The 23,031-nt window shown below is 40.2% G+C and overlaps 1 protein-coding gene across 1 annotated transcript; it reads left to right on the top strand.

The window, feature by feature from the left end:
- The first annotated feature begins 507 nt into the window (after window positions 1-507).
- On the top strand, window positions 508-23,021 carry myofl (myoferlin like). Its single transcript, XM_034608793.1, has 54 exons — window positions 508-795; window positions 1,116-1,171; window positions 1,282-1,373; window positions 7,490-7,598; window positions 7,798-7,897; window positions 8,404-8,573; window positions 8,865-8,993; window positions 9,347-9,409; window positions 9,514-9,564; window positions 9,712-9,742; window positions 9,826-9,941; window positions 10,112-10,238; window positions 10,339-10,442; window positions 10,538-10,606; window positions 10,708-10,751; window positions 10,840-10,922; window positions 11,083-11,207; window positions 11,327-11,440; window positions 11,673-11,850; window positions 12,194-12,318; window positions 12,426-12,535; window positions 12,657-12,849; window positions 12,988-13,143; window positions 13,743-13,874; window positions 13,975-14,138; window positions 14,534-14,648; window positions 15,478-15,583; window positions 15,679-15,818; window positions 15,910-16,074; window positions 16,343-16,430; window positions 16,643-16,720; window positions 16,872-17,053; window positions 17,155-17,313; window positions 17,400-17,501; window positions 17,668-17,829; window positions 17,936-18,101; window positions 18,195-18,265; window positions 18,359-18,373; window positions 18,465-18,563; window positions 18,884-19,012; window positions 19,542-19,697; window positions 19,857-19,948; window positions 20,083-20,253; window positions 20,401-20,549; window positions 20,730-20,869; window positions 20,990-21,078; window positions 21,156-21,251; window positions 21,352-21,493; window positions 21,616-21,715; window positions 21,851-22,044; window positions 22,127-22,236; window positions 22,330-22,477; window positions 22,577-22,712; window positions 22,767-23,021. The coding sequence occupies exons 1-53, from the start codon at window positions 708-710 to the stop codon at window positions 22,613-22,615; spliced, it is 6,132 nt and encodes a 2,043-aa protein (XP_034464684.1). The 5' UTR covers window positions 508-707; the 3' UTR covers window positions 22,616-22,712; window positions 22,767-23,021.
- Window positions 23,022-23,031: the final 10 nt, after the last annotated feature.

Raw genomic sequence — 23,031 nt, 5'->3', positions numbered from 1 at the left:
TCGTTTCAATGTAGATTTAGGGTTAGGGTTTTTTATACAGATTCATACACAAAGCCAAAACAAGCACTGGACGTCCGTCACTACAATAAAAAAACATAGAAGAAGAAAAGAAAACGAGTAAAAACAAACCAGACAAAAGAGAAGATACCAATAAAAGAATCATGAATAAATATCCTACCTTCATCTTCAGCATTCATAGAATAATAATAAAAAAATCATTATTCTGAATTAGTCAATTATTAATTAGTTGTTTTACTTTTCTCTGGTTATTTTAATGCTGGTGGCCACGTGAAACAATCTAATCTGAGATGAGACTGTTGTTTTATTATTTTATTATTATTCCACAACACCGGTGACATCAATGTTAGCGTGAACATCAGCAGGCAGAGGAGGCGTTAATAATACTGCCATTGGGAGGCGCTGCAGCACCAGAGAGGCTGTTCACCTGGATGTTGGATGAATCCACACGTTGATCTGCACATTGATCACAAAGCTGTGACCAGGGACTGTTTCTGAAAAGATGATGAGAATCTTCTGCACTTCTGGGTTGTGAATGCTTCCTGTGGCTGTGACTCATGAGAGCAGCTGCCCTCCTCTCCTCCTCGCATCTGTGTCTCAGTTCCTCCTGAGAGTAAACTCCCTGAGCCACAGCAGCAGCAGCGGAACATGTTTTCTTTCTGCGAGTAAACTTGGACCCTACGTGAAAAATGCTGCGGGTCATTGTGGAGTCCGCCAGTGGGATCCCCAAAAAGAGACTTGGAAACCCAGATCCAATAGCTGCGGTGACCTTCAGAGGTGAGAGATCAAATTGACTTAAACCTTTTTTTATTTCCTCCTCTGTAAACTGCTGTGTGCTCGATCAAGTAGATGCGCACACTGTTTCAGTTCCTATCAAACTTTCATATGTTTCTGTCATCCTCATGATTTTCAAATACAGCAGCATATAAAGTCTGCATCCTTATAAGGTCAAAACAATACTTCTGTACAGAGGGCTGTGGCTTCATTTATCTATTTATAATAACTTTAGTATATTTGATTCCTTTGTGCAAATTACCCTTTGATTCCCTCTCGATATGACTCGTGCCAGTAAAATATATTTTCCTTTGTGGTTACAGGTGAAAAGAAGAAAACCAAAGCGATTGATAACGAGTTGAATCCTGTGTGGAATGAAGTAAGTGATGATTTCAGTTAATGCTTCATAGGGAACGATTAATGACCAGCGAGCTGTTATTACAGTTGAAACTAGTTGAAACTAATCCTGTCCCTGTCGTTGTCCTGCAGAGGCTCGAATTCGATCTGAAAGGCTCCTCCCTGGATCCATCCTCATTCATCAGTGTGGTGGTGAAAGACTTTGAAACAATCGGCAAAGATAAGTACGTGCATGACAAGCATCACTCAGACCAATGGTCACTTTTGCACCACTTATTCCTTGTATCCATGATTGTGCTTTCTTGACTTTGCCCTGATTGTGAAGTGCTTTGCCTCAACTCCGTGAGAACTTGACATGATGTGACATGTGTTCTGCTTAAAAAGTCCCCCCCCCCCCCCCCCCCCCCCAGTTATTATGAGCTTTTTCCCATGGAGCAGAGCACCGTGTTTTAACTTCACCGAGCTGCAGGATGCACTGCGACCATGTCAAGACTTGCAGTGTCAGTAAACACAGTGCCTTGTCTCCGTCATAACAGAGCTCCAGCTCGTGTGGGAGGAATGTTGCCTTAAAAGGAAAAGGAAAAGATAGCCTCTTTCTAACTTTCCCCTCTGTAGACTCAGGCTGCGATGATGATGGTGATGAGATTTATAACTCTGCTTAATTTTCTATTGGTTTTCATTATGTTCACTGCATTCTGTACATTATGAGTCTGAGTCGCTCTGTTTTTCTCAGTGCATGCACAATGGTAATGACATATCCACTCTGTCACTAGTGAGTGATTGTGTATGATGATGTATTTTGAGGGTGAGGGTGGAGTGCTGACCGCATCGGCCACACACGCACGCACAATACTTTTCCATATTCACTGTTTGCAACGCTACAGTGGGGTGAATGAGGGAGCTTGCTCTGGCTTGTCACTGGCACATCTGTGGTGACTGGCAGTGGTTCAGCCTGTAATGCTTTGCAAAAGTATCATGCTGACTGTGGAGGAAAAATGGGAAATTCAGGCAACACTTTGAGAGCAACACTGCAATATAGAAAACATTCCACAAGGAATCTGGCTCACAAGCTCAGCAGCAGTGAATGCCCAGTTGATATTTTAGTTTGCTCAAATAAGCTTGTTTAAAGTGATATGTATGTGGGTCAATGACGTATAAGGATTTTCAACAGGCCAATTTTAAAATACAAAAAAAAAGAATATCTATTATAATTATTCAAACATTAGGAATGTTGTGTACACATAAAATCATATCAAAATTTCAAATTATTTGATTTTAGTGCTTTTTCATCTAGATGAATTGGCCGTGGCCTTAAAAAATGTCATGTGGTGCGACCGTAATTTATCTTAAAATGAATTAATTTCCTTAATATGCTTACATTTTTTTTAATATAAAGTCATTAGTAACAAAGTAGTTGCATTTCTTTAGAGTTTTTGTAAATAATGATCTCATATTTTTGTTCTATAATGTCACCGTCCCCTTATTAAATGTAGTTAACAGACTTATCTTTCCGGTAAAGTGCATAAAATTGATAAAAATGTTAAAAAAATACCATTCATTTAAGCATACTGTATCAGTGATTAATATTTCAGCCACAGAAATTGTATATTTTACTTTAAATTGAATACAGGTCTTGGTATTATTGGTCGCACCACATGATGAGTGGTTGCTCCAAATTATATGAAAACCTCCTATCGTTTAAAACGATCAATAAACAATAAATTCCATACAATAATTTGACTTAAACCAGATTTTATTAAAATTTCATAGAATTTTCATGAACACAAACATTTCCTAAACATTTTTTTTAATAAAAATCTCATCAAGAACATTTAAGTGCAGCACACATTGTTGTGAACAAACATTTCATTAAACTGGCTGCTCTTGTGTACATCAACCAGAACTGGTGGAATGTTCTCCATAGATGGCGGCGTAAGGTCTAACACAGCGTTTGCCATATTTTTACTTTCTCTGTAAGCTCTGGATGCAGCCCTCCAGTTCTCTCTCTGATTCCTTTTCTCTCTCTCTGTCAACTCACTTGACTTGGCATATGGAATCTCTCCCTGCTGTTTATTTCTCTCGTAGCTGAAAAAGATATGTAATGTCATGTCATGAATCAATAAGTTATTTTGGACTAATGATAGATGAACATTTTAATGCAAATATGCATTTCGTCCAGTAATGAAAAACACATAAGAGCAATATGTACTTCATGTTGCCTTATTTGTATTTTTCATTTTTAAAATGTTTTAACATACCTTTCTCTTCTCTGAGCAAGATTCTCCGCTCTTGCTACAGGGTCGGAATTAACACGCTGCATATGGCGAGCGGTTTTTATTTTGCTTGGAAGTGGCATCTGGTAAAATAAATTTAAACAGTTATAAATAAATAAACACATAAATAAATAATAAATTACTAATAAATTCATAATAACCGAGGTAAAATTACATGTTACATTTTTGGGGTGGTATTTATTCATGATATTGTACAAAAATTAAACATAAACCGTTGTTTCTGAAATATTAGAAAAAAATACTCTAATTGCATAGAAATATTTTCCAAATAATACTAAAATAAAGTACTTTATGTATATAAATCATTAATTGAATTTAAAAAAGCCCCAAAACTCCCAATCTAGGACATATATCTATCATGTAAAACACTCTGCAATGGTCGCACCACATTTGGTCGCACCACATGATGTTTTTCTAGTTCAGTCAAAATTTACAGCCACAGAATTGGCCACCTAAAGAAAACAAACTAGGTCAGCACAAAAGATCACTATGAAATTTATAATCAAAATATATATTTTTAGAAATAACTTGATATCATATCACATACCACATGATATCCAAATGTGGCAACTACATACCAGCTGTGAAAAAGGTTATTTTTTTCAAAATTTGAGAGAGAGTTACAAACCTGTTGCTGCTTCCATGGGTCCTTGGCAAAATGGTCTATGATGCAACTTCCTGTCTTTGAATGGATTTCAACATCAAAGTCCCAAATTGGTCCTTTCTTGATGGTCGCACCACATGATATTTCATAAAATGGACATCATCGGACAAAGTTTGTTTGTATACTATGATGGAAATATAAATGAAAATGCTTTGCAATTTTGTACAGGATTACAAAAGACTTTGGAAATCATGCCAAATATGGCAGAAAATAAATTTGAATAGATTTTGAGTAATTTCAAAGAAGCTTTCACAACAGCAGTCATGGCCGGACGGTTGCACCACATGATATTTTGACACTTTAAAAAACAGAAACATTTAAATAACTAATGGTTTTTGGAAATTTAAAGTGTGTACATATACGGGTCAGGTACTACATATATATATGGTATTTCTTTATGTATTTAAACCTTTATTAACAGAAGAAAATGCAGTCGGACAGAAAATATAGGCGTCACGTCAATGACCCATGTACTGTAGTAGAAAATATATCAGTTTACCAGGTACATCATCCAGTGGCTCTCTCACTGCAGTTAAAAAGTCATTTTCCTTTTCCTGCTCTGGAGCAGACCCAAATACTTAAAACCAGAGTTCAACTGGAGTTTATTTTCTAGCTTCCTAGGAGAGTTTGTTATATATACAAAACCTTAATCTGTGTAAACCAATCTAGGTATGTGGCGGTTTTTATTTTGCTTGGAAGTGGCATCTGGTAAAATAAATTTAAACAGTTATAAATAAATAAACACATAAATAAATAATAAATTACTAATAAATTCATAATAACCGAGGTAAAATTACATGTTACATTTTTGGGGTGGTATTTATTCATGATATTGTACAAAAATTAAACATAAACCGTTGTTTCTGAAATATTAGAAAAAAATACTCTAATTGCATAGAAATATTTTCCAAATAATACTAAAATAAAGTACTTTATGTATATAAATCATTAATTGAATTTAAAAAAGCCCCAAAACTCCCAATCTAGGACATATATCTATCATGTAAAACACTCTGCAATGGTCGCACCACATTTGGTCGCACCACATGATGTTTTTCTAGTTCAGTCAAAATTTACAGCCACAGAATTGGCCACCTAAAGAAAACAAACTAGGTCAGCACAAAAGATCACTATGAAATTTATAATCAAAATATATATTTTTAGAAATAACTTGATATCATATCACATACCACATGATATCCAAATGTGGCAACTACATACCAGCTGTGAAAAAGGTTATTTTTTTCAAAATTTGAGAGAGAGTTACAAACCTGTTGCTGCTTCCATGGGTCCTTGGCAAAATGGTCTATGATGCAACTTCCTGTCTTTGAATGGATTTCAACATCAAAGTCCCAAATTGGTCCTTTCTTGATGGTCGCACCACATGATATTTCATAAAATGGACATCATCGGACAACGTTTGTTTGTATACTATGATGGAAATATAAATGAAAATGCTTTGCAATTTTGTACAGGATTACAAAAGACTTTGGAAATCATGCCAAATATGGCAGAAAATAAATTTGAATAGATTTTGAGTAATTTCAAAGAAGCTTTCACAACAGCAGTCATGGCCGGACGGTTGCACCACATGATATTTTGACACTTTAAAAAACAGAAACATTTAAATAACTAATGGTTTTTGGAAATTTAAAGTGTGTACATATACGGGTCAGGTACTACATATATATATGGTATTTCTTTATGTATTTAAACCTTTATTAACAGAAGAAAATGCAGTCGGACAGAAAATATAGGCGTCACGTCAATGACCCATGTACTGTAGTAGAAAATATATCAGTTTACCAGGTACATCATCCAGTGGCTCTCTCACTGCAGTTAAAAAGTCATTTTCCTTTTCCTGCTCTGGAGCAGACCCAAATACTTAAAACCAGAGTTCAACTGGAGTTTATTTTCTAGCTTCCTAGGAGAGTTTGTTATATATACAAAACCTTAATCTGTGTAAACCAATCTAGGTATGTGGCGTTTGCAGTGGCAGGGACAGTGAATACCACATTTCAGCTGACCATCATTTTCAAGCACAAGCCCAATGTGAGTTGTAGGGAACCTCCGGCTTCCAGGCCCCATATGTTTTTTTTTCCTGCACTCAAGGAAAGTAAGATAAAATAGCAGACTAACATTCATGGTGGTCCCTTCTGGCTGTATGCCTGTCAGGTCACGGTCAGGGTGAATAAATTATTTATCCTAGAATGGCCCCTTTATATTTAAATACTTTATATTTACAACTGGAGCGGCTGCTCTCAGACTGGACAAACTAAACACCTTTTAAGTTTTTATGGCAACCAGGGAGCCATGCACAGCTCCATTAAGTTAGCTTACAGTGTTAATTTGGGGTATTTTCATACATGTTTGGGCCCTGAAAAGTTATGTTTTACAGTTTTCAGCAGCTCTTTCAGTAATTTACTGCTCCTCTCTGTGTCTCTATAATTTGCACTGCGCTAACCGCATGCCCCGCCATCTCCTCCGGCTCTCCATACATTGTCTAAGATTACAAATTCTCTTGTTTTTACCCAGACTGCAAATACTGGGTTCCCCTTAAGACTGACCGACCTAAACTTGCAAAATGAGCTAAATGAGCTACTGAATTTATTCACAAGGCACTTGGCCCTCGAAAGATGTTATAAAAATTGAAATGGCCCTTGATAGCTAAAAGGTTCCCCACCCGTGTTCGTTCGTATGTTTTGAGAATGAGAGAGAAGAGAGTGCCAGAGCATAATCATGAGTATGACTGTGCCTGTACTCATGTTGCTTACTTTAGACAAGCTTTTAGCCCGCCTCCTTGATTCTGTAGTTTTCCTACTTTCAACTGGGCAGAGATCGCCCATCACATGCCTGCGGTAAATGATAATTGTTTCCATCTTCCGTTTTTTGTCATGCAGCAAAGTCTCGGCCCCCTCGAATTATGACATTGTCGCTCACATTGGCAAAGCAGATTTTTAGTAAAACAATTTTTTTTACATATGAATCATAGCCTCCATTTGTGGTTGCAATTAATCAAACACTTTAAACCGTGGTGTTCATATTTGTCTTCTGCCCTAGTGTTGCAATCCATCACAGTAATTAATCACCGTTGCTACATGACATCTGTTTGGTGGACAAAGAAACAATGTAGGTGTCGTTGCTCAGTTCGTCATAATATGTGAAGAAGTGAAATTGGGAAGTACAAACTGTCAAAAATCCAGAGCACAGTCACAAACTCGGCATCTAATTCCCTCATGTTAGAATTGCACAAGTTTCCCCCCCTTGTGTTTCTTTTATAGCCACCCATCCATGTGATTGTTTCTTTCCAGCTGTGATGATTCATTTGCTGATGTTTGTACGATCGTCTGAGCAAAGGAATGTTTCTGTGATTGCCTTTCAGACTCATCGGTTCGGCAAAAATCTCCCTGAGAGACTTGGCCAGTGGTCAAGGGAAGTCCCTCCCGTCCAAGAACGTGCCGCTGATCAATGAGAAGCAACAGGCGACTGGGGTGAATAACATTATCCTAAACGTTGCAATTTTATACCAAAAGGCAGCTCCTGCTCTGGCAGCAGATAATGCCTGGTATCTGTGTAGGTCTGCAGGAAGTAGCTGACTTTGCTGAATCCTGCAACATGACATTATGTATCAGACATATACAGCAGAGAAGAAAATGTTAACTGAGAAAAATTAAATTTTTTTATTCCCAGGCAACCATTGATTTGCTCATTAGGTATGATGCACCTATCAGCACCACACCAAGCCTGAATGAGCAGCCAGATGGAGACGTGACTCATAATGTGGATGATGGTAAGTAGACAGTTAACTAATTAAAAGAGACAATATGGTTATTTTTGTGTTTAAGTCACAATTATAAGCAAACAAATGCACAAATACAGTACAAATGTAAAAACTTCAATACATAATATAATATATATAAAGTAAAGTAAAAGTAGCAGTAAATGGATTACAGCAAATGAAAGCATGTTTTTGGCCTGTCTGTCTGTCTTTTGGGTATTTTTTTCAAATTTTTACCAGTTGTCACTTGGGCTTAAACAATCGCAGGGCGGTAAGTCGAAAATCCAGACTAATTATTCATATGGAACCCTGGTTATCATCGCACTGACCCACATGCAGAAAATGGATGAAAAGTTGACATTTTTATCATTGATTTCTGAGTTGCTTGTGCTTATCGTCAACAAGAATGTCACCATTGAGAGGGTGCATGTTGTCTATTTATGTTGGATCCAGATCAAGCCGAGAAAGCAGTTTGTCAAATAGTTTGAATGATATTGCAAATGAGTTCATTGTGACAGGCCACAGTGACGAGGGTGAGGAGGGCGAAGCAGACATGGAGGGAGGAGGTCAGGGGGGAAGTCCGGGAGCTCCCACTCAGCCAAACCAGCCTGGAAGACCCAACAACAAGCCAGTTCGTCTGAGCCGTAAGAGGCACAGAGCCCTGGCCAACAGGCCTCAGGACTTCCAGGTATTGTTTAAGTTTTGATTACTCTGTTCCTGGATAATCACAAATGCCAGTGTAGAGGGAATTTCTAACTGTTAATCACATGAATGACAGCATGCTGCACCAGTGTAGATTCACATTGAAGGCTGAACATCATATTTCTGTTCCCATAACAGGCCCAGAAACTTCTTTGAGCAGCCTTTTGTCTATACTGAATACAGTGTTTGTCAACCCAAATGGTGCCTTTTCAAAAAAGACCCAGATAAATGGTTGCTCTGTTTGTTCAGCCCCCTTACTGATTCTTGCAATGTCCAGATCCGCGTTCGGGTTATCAAGGGTCGACAGTTGCCCGGCAACAACATCAAGCCGGTGGTCAAGGTGAACACATGCGGACAGACTCACAGGACTAGAATAAGAAGAGGAAATAACCCGTTCTTCGATGAGGTAACAATCCATGCATCGCTTCCCTTTCTGCATATAAACAAATAAATTATTACTTCCTGTACTTGTGCCTTTTATCTTGCTTGTCTGTTCCCTCCAGTCTTTGCCACCTAATCTCCGCCAGCTTCAATAACCTTCTGAGGTATTTCGGCCTTTAACTTTCTCCTCCATATTCACCTCTTTTCAATGTTGTCTTCCCTCACCCTCAGCCTTTTCCAAAGAATAAGCATCTCAGATTAATAACTTGTAAACGTTTGTCACAGTCACGATAATAAAGCGTGTCAGACATCAAACTGTACTGTCCATGCAGTGAAAGGAGAAATAATTGCTCATTTATGGCTCTTTCTGTCTCTCAGATGTTTTTCTACAATGTTAACATGCTCCCATCGGAGCTGTTTGATGAGAGCATTAGTATTCAGGTGCGTAGATTTATTCTTTATAATGCAATGGTTTTTACACAAATAAATGTTTGCTTTTAAAATTCTGCATCTGCTAAAGCTGTACGCCTGCCTTTCCTTGACAGGTTTATGACTCCTCCTCCCTCCGAGCTGACAGTCTAATGGGAGAGTTCAAGGTATTCCAGTTCAAGTGTTTCAGAAATCATGATCAATGTTCTGTTAATCTCAGCATTTTGATCTGTAGGGATTTATCTAGTAGGTAATAGAACAGAGCTGTGACAGATTTCACTTGTTCCTAATTGTTTTTCTCCTGTTTTACCCAGTTGGACGTTGGCTATATTTACGATGAACCAGGTCAGTGTTACCAAGTCTGTAAAAAAGTCAAATTAGTTTATACAAATTATATGTAAATATTTGAACATGCTTACTTTGTCCAGCTCATGCCATAATGAGGAAATGGCTGCTCCTGAGTGATCCTGATGACCCCAGCTCAGGGGCCAGAGGTTACCTGGAAGTCAGCATCATTGTCGTTGGCACTGGGGATGCGCCACCGGTACGAGTTACCTTCTTATTCACCATCACATTCCTTTCTGTTAACTACAGAAAGATTTCAGTGCTGAAAAATATCATTGAAAAATATCTTCACCTCTCCTCTCCTCTCCTCTCCTCTCCTCTCCTCTCCTCTCCGCTCCTCTCCTCTCCTCCTCTCCTCCCTTCCTCCAGTCTGAAAGGAAAGAGACAAGTGAGGAGCAGGACGACATAGAAAACAATCTTCTGTTGCCAGCTGGTGTCACAATGCAATCGGCTACTCTGAGCCTCAAAGTCTACCGCGCAGAGGATATGCCGCAGAGTAAGTGACCTATAATGTCATAAAGTTTCCCACACCCTGCAGGGTAATGTACTCAGATCCCTTCAGAGAATTCCTACTTATGAATGACTTAATGTTGCAGTGGATGACGCCTTTACTCAGACTGTAAAACAAGTCTTTGGAGGGAATGGAGACCGGAAAAACTTGGTGGACCCATATTTGGAAGTCAGCTTTGCTGGGAAGAAGGTACATCATCTGTAATCAAAAGTAAAATAAAATGTTTCTGTAATGTTCTTGCTGTGTGAATATTTTTAAATTGTGATCTTTTTTTCTGGTTTTAGTTGTGCACCAAAATCATTGAGAAAAATGCAAACCCAGAGTGGAATCAACTCATCAATCTCCAAGTCAAGGTGCTGAAGATGCACCTACAGAGGAGTCAAATGATGTTGCTTCAAATAATAAAAAACGTTTTAACTTCAGCACTACTTAACACACGATTCTGCCCCTGTAGTTCCCGTCCATGTGTGAGCGCATCAAGCTGACTATGTATGACTGGTAAGACAGGAAATTTCATTCATACACAGCTTCACAAGCAACAGTAATATCACAACCAGTATTTAACATGGCCGTTTACAATTTGCAGGGATCGTCTAACCAGGAATGACACCATAGGGACATCATTTTTGAATCTCAGCCAAATGTCCTCTTCCGGTGGAGAGATTGAAAGTAATCATGGCATTTGTATGATGATCAGTGTTCTAGATATTGCAGACTGACAGGCACTGCAATAATAAATGTAACCTCATGACAAGCCACATGGTAGATACTTGGATTTAAGCCTTGAAACTGTCCAGGTCGATTTTTAAAAAGCATCTTTGTGTTACAGCGAGCACCGCAGAATCAGAAGTTGGTTTTCTCCCAGCTTTTGGTCCTTGCTATGTCAACCTGTACGGAAGCCCCAGAGAATTCACTGGCCTGCCCGACCCATACGAGGAGCTCAACCATGGCAAGGTAACACCCCCCCCCCCCATCAGCTCAGTGCTGAGTGTTTACAACTGAAAAGAGACACAAGATATTTCACCTTTATCTTGAATATGTAAACGTGAGGTTTTTACATGGATGTGTTGCAGGGCGAAGGGGTCGCCTACAGGGGGAGGGTCCTCGTTGAGCTGTCCACTCAACTGGATGGAAAGATCAACAAAATTGTTGAAGACATCCCCTCTGATGATATCCTGGTGGTTCAGGTAAACACTACACACCTGTCCTTACTGTTGTGTCCTTCTATTTTATTTTCTTAAGATGCAAGACCCACAGTTTTAAATCTGTTAGTCAATATTCTCAGTGTCCATCTTTAGGGTTTCCTACAGAAAATATTCAGTCTCTAGCACAAGAGGTGTTTGGAAACTGAGTGAAAGGCAAAACAACAATGTTCCTGCCTTAACCTTTTACACTGCCACATCTTCTTTTAACTTGTAGAAATACCAGCGCAGGAGGAAGTACTCTCTGTGCGCCGTGTTCCACGGTGCATGCATGCTCCAAGAGCCGGGTGAACCAATTCAGTTTGAGGTCAGCATCGGTAATTATGGTAACAAGCTGGACTCCACCTGCAAGCCCCTGGCATCCACCACCCGGTTCAGCTTTGCTGTGTTTGATGGTACGAAAAGAAGTCAGCAAGGATTCTTATCAGCCCATAACCCTGTTTTAAGGTTCTAACAACATGACACAAACAATTAGACAGTTCAAGTGTTGTCTAATGGAGCAAATTTAAGAATGGTACATTTTGTAGGAGAAATTTCAACCCTGTTAATGGTATTTTTACCAAAATATAACAAACAATTATCAGTGTAATATATAAGAAAACGTCCACTATAGTAGTGAACACTGGGCAGTTCTTTAGTTAAACTGTTCCTCACACTATAACCCTCCCCTTTAGTTTGTGGTAAAATCTACAACTTGTATTTAAAATGATTGTGTGTATTTTATTTTGTGTACCTCAGGTAATCAGTACTATTACCTTCCCTGGGCTGACACCAAGCCGGTAGTGATTCTCACGTCATACTGGGAAGACATCAGCCACCGTCTGGACTCTGTCAATGTTCTCCTCTCTGTCGCTGAGAAACTGGTGAGAACTAGTCACAGTCACATGTTGGCAGAGTGTTTGCCTAAATGTTGCACATCTACACAGAAAGTATGACTCAATAATCTTTTATCTGTTGTGATTTATTTTAGGAGTCCCACCTCACCTCTTTAAAAATAGCCATCTTAGCCAAGGTGCCAGATTCACGTCTGGGAGAGATTTGGCTAAAACTCATAAACCACATGATTGAGGATCTTAACGGGTGAGACAGACGTGAATGATCATACACTACAACATAGTGTAACTTATCGCTAGGCAACTGTAATGTGCATTTCCAGGTGGCTGATTTAATTCTTTTGTTTAACTTTTCTCTGTTTTGACAGTTTGAGGCTTCCGGGGATGGAGGGCCAACCCAACGTGACTGCACTGGACCTCCAAATTAAAAACCTGCGTGATGCTGCTGTTGACAATATCACACAAATGGTCACTCGCATGAGAGAAGAGGCCGCAGACGTGAGGGCTACTGTCAGTGACATTGAAGACTGGTTGGACAGAATCAAGCAGCTGGCAGAAGAGGTTAGAAAGAAATCGTAGCATGTAGCTTTAATGTTTACTACCAGAGTCTTCCACTACAAGCATAACTGTTTTAAGTAGCTCAAAAATATATGGGGGGAAGTTAAATGATATAAGTGAAATGTTTTGTGTCTCCATTAGCCTCAGAGCAGCATGCCAGATGTGATCATCTGGATGTTGAGAAAAGAGAAGCGTGTGGCCTTTGCCCGAGTCCCAGCCAACCAGATCCTCTACTCCAACTTCAGTGAACAAGCCTGTGGCAAACACTGTGGAAAAACCCAGACCATCTTCATGCAGGTACAAGACCAATAAACATTGCAGTGATTTCTGAGTAGATGTTTCTCAGATGGTGTCTCAGAGTCCCTGCACAGGATGCTGCAGCTCAAACGTTTGACCTGAGCATTTTCCTTAATTAGGATAATGTTTAGTTTCATCAGGTGTCGCGCACATCTTACAATGCAAATTTCACTTTATAATCCTTTCATTAGAAACACTGACAGCAAGAGTAACTTGTTTTGTCATTTTAAGAGAAAAAACATGGCACGGTTTTCACCAATAAACCCTACTGCAATCATAAAAACATTCTTTTCTATTTCTTAGTACTGTATTTCCCAAATTGGTCCACTGGATATAGGAAATTGTTACAATTGTGATGCATTAACTTAACAAACTGTATGAAAGTATGTTAACAAATATATTGAATATTCGTATACTATTGTGAATAAAGAATATAAATAGGAAGGATGTCCAAGAGAGACATAGTGCTAAAAAACACAATGTTTCTCCAAGTGAAATAAAAAAGTCAATTTATTTATCGATTTATTTTCATTTATTTTCATTCATAAACTTCATAGATAAATGCCAAACAACTAAAAAAGGTACATCTTATTCCTCAGTACCCCATGGACAAAAACAAAGGTGTGAAGATCCCTGTTCAGCTGCGGGTCAACATGTGGCTCGGTCTCTCTGCCCATGAGAAGAAGTTCAACAGCTTTTCAGAGGGGAGCTTCCGTGTGTATGCTGAAATGGTATAGTTTCTATACACACAATGTTTTAAATATGTGGGTTTCCCTTTACTGTGCTTTGTGTAAAACATTGTTCCTAAACCCAGATGTTGTCTCCCTGCAGTATGAGAACCAGGCTCAGGTGTTTGGGAAGTGGGGAACCAATGAACTGGTCGGGCGCTATAAATTCTCAGATGTGACCGGAAAAGTGAAACTAAAACAAGAACGCTTCATGCCACCGCGAGGATGGGAATGGGAGGAGGACTGGCTTGTTGACCCTGAGCGATGGTAAGCTTAATTAGATCACTTCATCACATACAAGCACGCACATACACAGACACACACACACACGGAGACTTGCGTGATTCATTGCTTGTACAGTTTCATGTACAAACATCCTGTTGTCACTGTGCAGTTTATCAGAATCCTGTTCACATGCCAGATGCACATCAAAAACACAATTAAAGGAAATGAAAAGGAATTTCAGCCGATGTTTTGGTTCAAGGCTCCTTCCCTCTCTCCCTCAGTGCCTCCTACTTCTGGAGTGCTTACATTCTCCCACAGAGGCTTGTGTAAATAGTTTTAGCTCTCTCTGATCCTACTCTTCCTGAGCTGTTAATCACGGTCCTGAGTTGCTGAAAGTCATCCGCTTGTGTTTGCTGTGGTGCTGCTTTTTTCTACAGCCTGTTAACAGAAGCAGATGCGGGCCACAAAGAGTTCACAGATGAGGTTTTTCAGAATGACACACGTTTCCCTGGTGGGGAGTGGAAGCCGGCTGCGGAGCCCTACACAGACGTGGTACGACAAACACACAGTTCAGCTTTGAGACACTATGTGAAACATGTGGGTGACGATAACAGGACCAAAGCCTGTCGAGTCATGCTTGTGTCCAACGATATCAGATGCTTTTGTGCTGTTATACACTAAGGACAGGTACGTAAATATGACCCAGTGTCTGTCTGGTTCTGGTGTGTAGATTTCATCAAGGCTACTTATTATTATGGAATAACTTTGGGAATTTTGTCTGAATAATAACCCAATCGACTTAAAGCTGCTGTAGAAGGGGTCCTGTGTCAGCCTAATCAACAGCTTCCCCTCAGATCTTTGGAATGATGTAGCATCCACCAGCACAGTGTTACGGTCCACAGCTTCACCCTCATTCAAGACAGAGTAGGCAGTTGTTTTCATTTAAAAAAAAATCTCTGTTAAACCCACTGCAGATTACTCACTCAGCTCCAAACATCAAACTGACAAAGTTAGAGACTAGCTTATTAACACAGTGAAGAATTTACACTGCAAAAAACAAACATTTCACTCAGAAGTTGGTGTTGGAGAGCAAAAAACAAAGCTCAAAGGAAAGTAATGTGGAAGAAAATCTAGTAATGCTGATTTAAAGTTTGTGATTAATAATAATAGTATGAAAAGTGAAATCTTTGTACTTGGGAAGCTGTAATAAACTTGTACTATTGGAAATATTTCCTTAGATAACCCAGACAACCAAATAGCAGTCATGGTTGAAATAAACAAATTTAGAGTTTATTAACAGAACCCAAAATAATTTGATCTAATAACTGTAATGCTACAAATACACAGATGTACTTGACGTAAATGAGTCTCTGTTGTGCAGAATGGAGAAAAGGTTCAGAGCCTGGAAGAGTTTGACTGTCCTCCTGGATGGACCTGGGAGAAGGACAGCTGGAGCTTTGACAGCAACAAAGCTGTGGACGAGCAAGGTAACATGAACACAAAGACTGAGATCAGAATCTTCATGTCTGAAGTACTAGAGCCTCACAAGGTCTGTGTGTATGTCTGTGTGTCCTGCTATTAGGTTGGGAATACGGACTTACCATTCCTCCTGATAATAAGCCCAAATCCTGGGTTGCCGCAGAGAAGATGTACCACGTCCATCGCAGGAAGAGATTCATAAGACCCAGGAAGAAGACATCTGATAAAGTGGCTGTTGCTGTGGTGAGGAAGTGGTAGATGAGAAAAACGGTGGATTGGAGAGATGTTATGAGCGTAGCTTCTCAGTCTTTTCTCGTGCTTGTCTCTTGCATAGCGACGAGAATCGGTTGAAGGTTGGGAGTACTCTTCCCTGATTGGATGGAAGTTTCACAGGAAGGAGCGCTCCACCGACATGTTCCGCCGCCGCTGCTGGAGGAGAAAGATGGTCCCATCAGATGGCATCGGGGCCTCCGCCATCTTCGGACTGGAAGGGGCATTAGTGAGTTTTGCTCAACCGCACTAAGTAATGTTGCTGAATATGCATCGCATTCTTGAATGCCGTCCAATTCCAAAGCAGTTGACACAACACGTTACTTACAGTAATAGCATGTGAGTTATATCCTGTCATCGTTCTTCTGCATCTCTCTGATCCTGTCAGACAACTTTTTTTAGTCCTACAACATTTTCTTAAAGTTTTATTTATATTTTGTTCAAATGTTTGCTATGAATTTTTCCTTTAAGCTACTCACCCTGCATTTTGTCAACAGGGGGTTGATGTGGATGAGAAGGCCAGTAAAATGGATGCAGCCAAACGATTTGGTCTCAACACCCCCACTGTTTCCTGCCGCTTTAGTCGTAAGTCGATGTGTCAGATAAAGTGCATTCCTGGTGACTAAAGACCTTGTGTTTCTTTAAACTTCCTGACTGACCCTAATGCAAGATAACAATGAATCTTAAAGTCAGTAAATCCTTTATAATGTGTGTCTTATCAGCGGTGTCGTGGGTATCCTGTGAGATTATCTTGTTTTTAGTTTGTCATGCTGATAAAAACAATCATCTTCCTCCAGGGTCTTACATTTACCACCTGAGGGTGTACGTGTATCAGGCGAGGAATCTCTGTGCCATGGACAAAGACAGCTTCTCAGGTACAAACAAAGCCGTCCATTTACGACTCAGTATTTGCATAGAAACCAGGTCAATAGGAATACATTTTATCTAATCATGATGCACCATTTACCAAAGTAAATATTTCATTAAAAAGTCGTTTCAGTCAAACACTACCCTCGTCTTCTCCAGATCCCTACGCTCATGTGTCATTCCTGCACGTGAGTAAGACCACAGAAGTCATCAGAGCCACTCTGAACCCCACATGGGATCAGACTCTCATCTTTGAGGACATTGAAATCTACGGAGACCCACAGACAATCGCTCGCAACCCTCCGGATGTGGTCTTGGAGCTTTATGACAGTGATCAAGTTGTATGTTGAGTTTGCTAAACTTGTGATCAACTCACAGAATCCTACAGAGTTCTGACCAGACTTTGCTAATTCATTGTGTGCTGCTGCACTTTTTAAACTAGGGTAATGATGAGCCTTTGGGTTACTGTACGTGCCCCCCAGTGGTGAAACTGAATCCCAGTGTGGCCGTCACCACGAAGCTACTGTGGTTCCCAGTCACCAAAAAGGGTCGCGGTGCAGGGGAGGTTCTGCTCGCTGCTGAGCTCCTACTGAAGGACAAGGTACAGCAGACATATACAAATAAACATATTATAACTCAGCTTTATGAATCTAAATGCAGGAGGCGATGCTGTGCTTTGCCCTACAGGCTAATCAGGGAGAGCTGCCCTTGGTCCCTCCTCGACGAGGGGAGAAGCTCTACATGGTTCCTCAGGGAATCAGGCCTGTGGTACAGCTCACTGCGATAGAGGTACACAATCCAGTCCTCCAGCTCCTTTATTACTTCAACACGATTGCATGATCAGACAAGACCAGCCCAACCCTAAGATTTCTCACATTTCTTTCTCAGTTCTCATCTGAGAAAGGATCTGCTTGCACTACTTTTCAAGTGTGTTTATTTGCTTATTTGACACCAGGTCTTGACCTGGGGTTTGAGGAACATGAAGACCTACCAGTTGGCCACAGTTACCTCTCCCAGCTTGATTGTGGAATGTGGTGGAGAGATTGTTCAAACTGCCGTAATCAAGAACTTCAAAAAGAACCCGAACTTCCCTGGATCTGTGCTGCTGCTCAAAGTGGTACTAACCACACGTCTCCGTGGAGTCAAAGTAGAACGTGTCCTATTCCAAATATCCAGGCACCTGTAAACATCTAAACATGTGGATTATCCTGTTCTTTTCCTAGCTCCTTCCCAAAGATGAGATGTACACCCCTCCCATTGTGCTGAAAGTAATCGATCACCGACCCTTTGGAAGGAAGCCTGTAGTGGGTCAGTGCACCATCAACTGCCTGGACGAGTTCCGCTGTGACCCGTATCAGATTAACAATGAAGTCCACAGGTCTGCTCGAGGTACTTACACACATGCATGGACTGTTACACACGTTCACACACTCGGCTATATACAGACAATATTTATTTGATCATTTTCCATGAACTCTGCAGTGGCAATGATCACTGCTGCCCATGGAGATGTGGTCATAAACATTGAAGGGAGACCCATCATGACAGCTGAGGTGAATGAACCTGTCATCACTAAATTCATTAGCAAAATGTTTACATCTATTGTTTTTTATTAATAAGAACTTTGTTTGCTTCACTCTTTGCAGCTCAAAGCAGAAAAGGTAAGAATCTCTTCTTTCTTCCACAAATAGTCTGCTGATATTTACTGTAAAAAATACTTCAAGTTCATCATGATTCGTCCCCGATGTGCAGGAGGAGGAGACAGTGGACTGGTGGAGTAAGTTCTTCGCCTCTATCGGACAGGAGAAAAAGTGCGGGCCCTACTTGAAAAAACGATACGACACATTGCAGGTGAGGATGTGTCCTCGCATATTGTGAAAACACAAGAACTGATTTAATCTAAGCTTAATTTTGTGCGGTAAACATCCAAAACAAAAAGATTTACTCTCATGCTGAGAAGTCCAGCATCAGGAAGATTCAGAGTGAGTTATTTGGAAAATCAAAGGTGGGAGTTCTGTGAAATCTTCATGTGAAAATATGGTTAGGCTGAGTTAATAATAGCAAATAATTATTTTGTTTTAGGTGTCACACATAATGCTTAAGTCCAATATATCTCATTTGTAACTTGATATCTGTAACATGTCAGTATCACTGTGTTGTGTGATTATCAGGTTTACAAATGTGAACTGGAGAAGGTTGAGGAGTTCCAGGGACTCACTGATTTCTGCAGCACTTTCAAACTTCAGCGAGGAAAGACTGAAGACGACGAAGACGACCCCTCGGTGGTGGGAGAGTTCAAGGTAACAAAGCATCACTGTCACTCAGCCTGTTCTTATACCTGAACCTTTGTAATGTGAACAGTCACAACTTTGACTGTTGCATAGCTTTTGCCTGCCCTCTAGTGGAAAATGTATACATTTCAGTTGAAATCAAGGTTTCAGCAAAGAATGGTTGCTGTTGCTAAATATGAACAGCAGGGGGCAGCAATGTCAACCAAATAAAATGTTATCTGTTAAATTCTTTCACAATTATTATTCTGCCTTATCACTCACTCACAAAGTCTTTCAAATTAAGGGGGGGGGGGGGGGGGGGGGGGGGGTCGGGGAGTTTTTGGACAGCTGATCACCTTCTTTTATTTTGACATTTCATTCATCAGATGGTGGTTAAAGTCACATAGAAAAGACAAGTGCAGAGTTTCATTTATTATCTACAATTTTTTGAGGGAATATTAACGTTAGATTTTAATGGCTCAAGTCTGGATCTATTGAGCCCTTCAAAATTAACAAGTGTTATGTTATTAACTGGATTGTCCTTGTTGCTGGTGAACAGGGATCATTCAAGATTTACCCACTGTCAGATGATCCAGGGGCGCCAACACCACACAGGCAGTTCAGAGAGCTTCCTGAGAGCGGACCTCAGGAGTGCGTGGTCAGGATATATGTTGTCCGCTGTATTGACCTGCAGCCAAAGGATACAAATGGCATGGTGAGTTTTGTATGAAGATATATCTGGTCAACCACCACTGGTTTAGTGACAAATCCCTTCCAACATTTATGTCTCATGCACTGTAAGCCCTTGACTTTTATTATGTGAAAAACATGCTTTGATTTACTGGAGTTAATATATTTTTCATTCTCATTTCAGTGTGACCCATACATTAAGATCGCACTGGGGAGGAAAACATTGGAGGACAGAGATAACTACCAACCAAACACCCTTAATCCAGAGATTGGGAGGTAAGACAGTGATGTGACCTGCTCAAATAACCTCCTGCTTCTTTTCTAGACGTTGAAATGATGATGACTAATTCAAAATTGTGAATAACATAAATAAAAAACACATACATTATACGTCTTACATTTTTGTGCAGGATGTTTGAGTTGTCCTGCTTCCTGCCTCATGACAAGGACCTGAAGATTGCTGTGTATGACTTCGACCTCCTGAGCAGAGATGAAAAAGTGGGTGAGACGGTCATCGATCTGGAGAACCGACTCCTGTCTTGTTTCAGGTCCTGCTGTGGCCTGCCACAGACGTACTGTGTGTGAGTATCTTTCTGCATGGATACCGATACCAAATCCTTTGTACGATGGCACATCCTACAACTACCTCGACGTCTTCTCTCATACATTATAGTTTCTGTGTGGTTCAAATGAGATGGACGAGGCTCTGTCGGTTCCCTTTCTTGCAGATCAGGGATCAATCAGTGGAGAGACCAGCTGAAGCCGTCTCAGATCCTCATGAACACGGCCAAAGTGCAGGGTGTTCCTCCTCCACGCATAGAGGGAGATGGCAGCTCACTGACTTTCTCAGGAAAAGAATACTACCTGCAAGATTTTGGTTGGTACTGTTTGTCACTGTGTTTTATTTATAGAATGATTACATCTATATTCTCACTGGTTGTGTCTTTGTTTTTAGTTTGTGTTGTAGAGTTATGAGTATGCTACTTGGTTGTTATTTTGTCTGTTGTTTAAAATTGATCATACGTCATCGCATCAATGTCTGTCACACCCTCTGCAGAGACAAACACTGTGATCCACCAGCACATGGGCCCAGCCAGAGAGAGGCTGGCCCTGCATGTCCTCAGAAACCAGGGCTTGGTACCAGAACACGTGGAGACAAGAACCCTGTTTAGCTCCCACCAGCCCAACCTGTCCCAGGTTGAAACAACAGCAATAACATATGATAACATACTATTATAGGATACAATAAAATTAAGATGTGTGAAGTATTTGTGCAATAGCTTTCTTTAAAAGTCACATCCTTTTCCTCCACTGCAGGGACAAATTCAAATGTGGGTTGACGTTTTCCCCAAGAACCTCGGTTTGCTAGGGCCTCCGTGTGAAATCACTCCACGCAAACCCATGAAGTACGAAAGTCTTTACCTCATCAAATATTTTGACTTGATGCATTGAACGATGAAGTATAATCGTATATTTGAAACAGGTACTCCTTGCGAGCCATCGTTTGGAACACAACTGAAGTTATTCTGGATGAAACAAGCATCACTGGAGAAAACATGAGCGACATCTATGTGAAGGGGTAGAATACTTTTCCCACCTGTTACCTTTAACATTCTGAGCATGTTTTTTATTAAAATACGAAGCTAATCGGAAAATAAAATGACCACATTATTTTCTAGATGGATGCCAGGGATGGAGGAGGACAAGCAGAAGACCGATGTCCACTACAGATCCTTGGATGGTGACGGAAACTTCAACTGGAGGTTCAGCTTTGGGTTTGACTATCTGCCTGCGGAGCAGCTATGTGTCGTCTCCAGGAAAGTGAGTGAGAGCACGAATCAGGAACAAGGCGTATAGGGGTTGTTTTTCATAACCGTAACATTTGTTGTGTGATGGTATAATTTCTAGTAATGATATAAAGTTAAGTGTCTGTTTTTTTACAGGAGCACTTCTGGAATCTGGACAAAACTGAATTTAGGATTCCTCCTAAACTAATCATCCAGATATGGGACAATGACAAATTCTCCCTGGATGACTACTTAGGTGAAAAACATTTTCTGTTATTTACCTCATTTTATTACATGACCAGACAAAGTGAAAGCCTTGAAAGGCAGGGGTTTACTTCGATGTGTGCGCCATAATGATATACATAATCATTTTCTGTCCTCTCTGTCACAGGTTCAATTGAACTGGACCTACTCAAGTTGATCCCCCCGGCTAAGACCCCAGAGAAGTGCAGCCTGAAGATGTTGCCAGGGATGTCAGTGTCAGCCTTCTCAAAAAACCCTCCACCCAACTCACTCTTTTCTCAGAAGTCTGTACGAGGCTGGTGGCCATGCATTATGGAGCAGGACGGGAAACAAGCGCTGAGTGTATGTTTATGTCCGCAGGGTTATCGTCCTTATTTATGTTTTTTTCCTGGTCAGTTTAAATATTGGTTTGAAATTTTCACAGGGGAAAGTAGAGATGACCTTGGAAATCGTGGAGGAGAAGGAGATGGAGGAGAGACCAGCTGGGAAAGGCAGAGATGAGCCCAACATGAATCCCAAACTGGAGCAGCCTAAGTAAGAAATGTAGCATTTTTTCAAACAAGATTGTGGATTGTTATATATTTATTTACATAATGTGAATGTCGCTGTTTGTTTCGTCTTCATCAGCCGCCCCGACACGTCATTCTTCTGGTTCATAAACCCCTGCAAAACCATGAAGTTCATAGTCTGGCGCAGATTCCGATGGATTTTCATCGGAGGGATTCTTCTTCTGCTTGTGATCTTGTTCCTCGGGATTCTGTTCTACTCTCTACCTGTGAGATCACTCACTCTGCCGATGATTTCCTTTGTCTAAACCATTCAATGTTCAGATAGTGTTTTTAATGCAGTAACTCTGAAATCCTTCTGTCCACAGAATTACATCTCAATGAAGATTGTGAAGCCTTTCTCCTGAGGAGCTTCCCAAAGGAGCTTCCCGTCTTCCTGCAGCAGAATCTTCAGTATTATTCATCATCACTGTCCATCAAAAATATGCAATTTTATAATATTTGAATATGCAAGTTTTTCTACTGATGTCATAACAGGCTGATATTCATACTTTTCTCTCATAATCAGAAATAACAGTTTTTTTATACTCTCAGTATTGCACTGTATCTCAATTCATAATATCTCTCTAATGATCAATTTTAGGAAAAAAAATCAAGAATGTCAAGAATCATTTTATTAGTTTTGTATAAAGAAATTGTTTATATGTTGTTGTATTTTGCATGTGTCATTTTGTAAGTGTGATTTCATGCTACAGTTTAGTAAGATATGTGACGATGTATGACAATAAAACAACAAACAAACAATCAATCTTATCACCAACAT

This window comes from Hippoglossus hippoglossus, chromosome 15, assembly GCF_009819705.1.
Source record: "Hippoglossus hippoglossus isolate fHipHip1 chromosome 15, fHipHip1.pri, whole genome shotgun sequence".
Classification (NCBI taxonomy): domain Eukaryota; kingdom Metazoa; phylum Chordata; class Actinopteri; order Pleuronectiformes; family Pleuronectidae; genus Hippoglossus; species Hippoglossus hippoglossus.
Note: the sequence above shows the minus strand (reverse complement) of the source record. Positions and strands in the feature narration are given on the sequence as shown.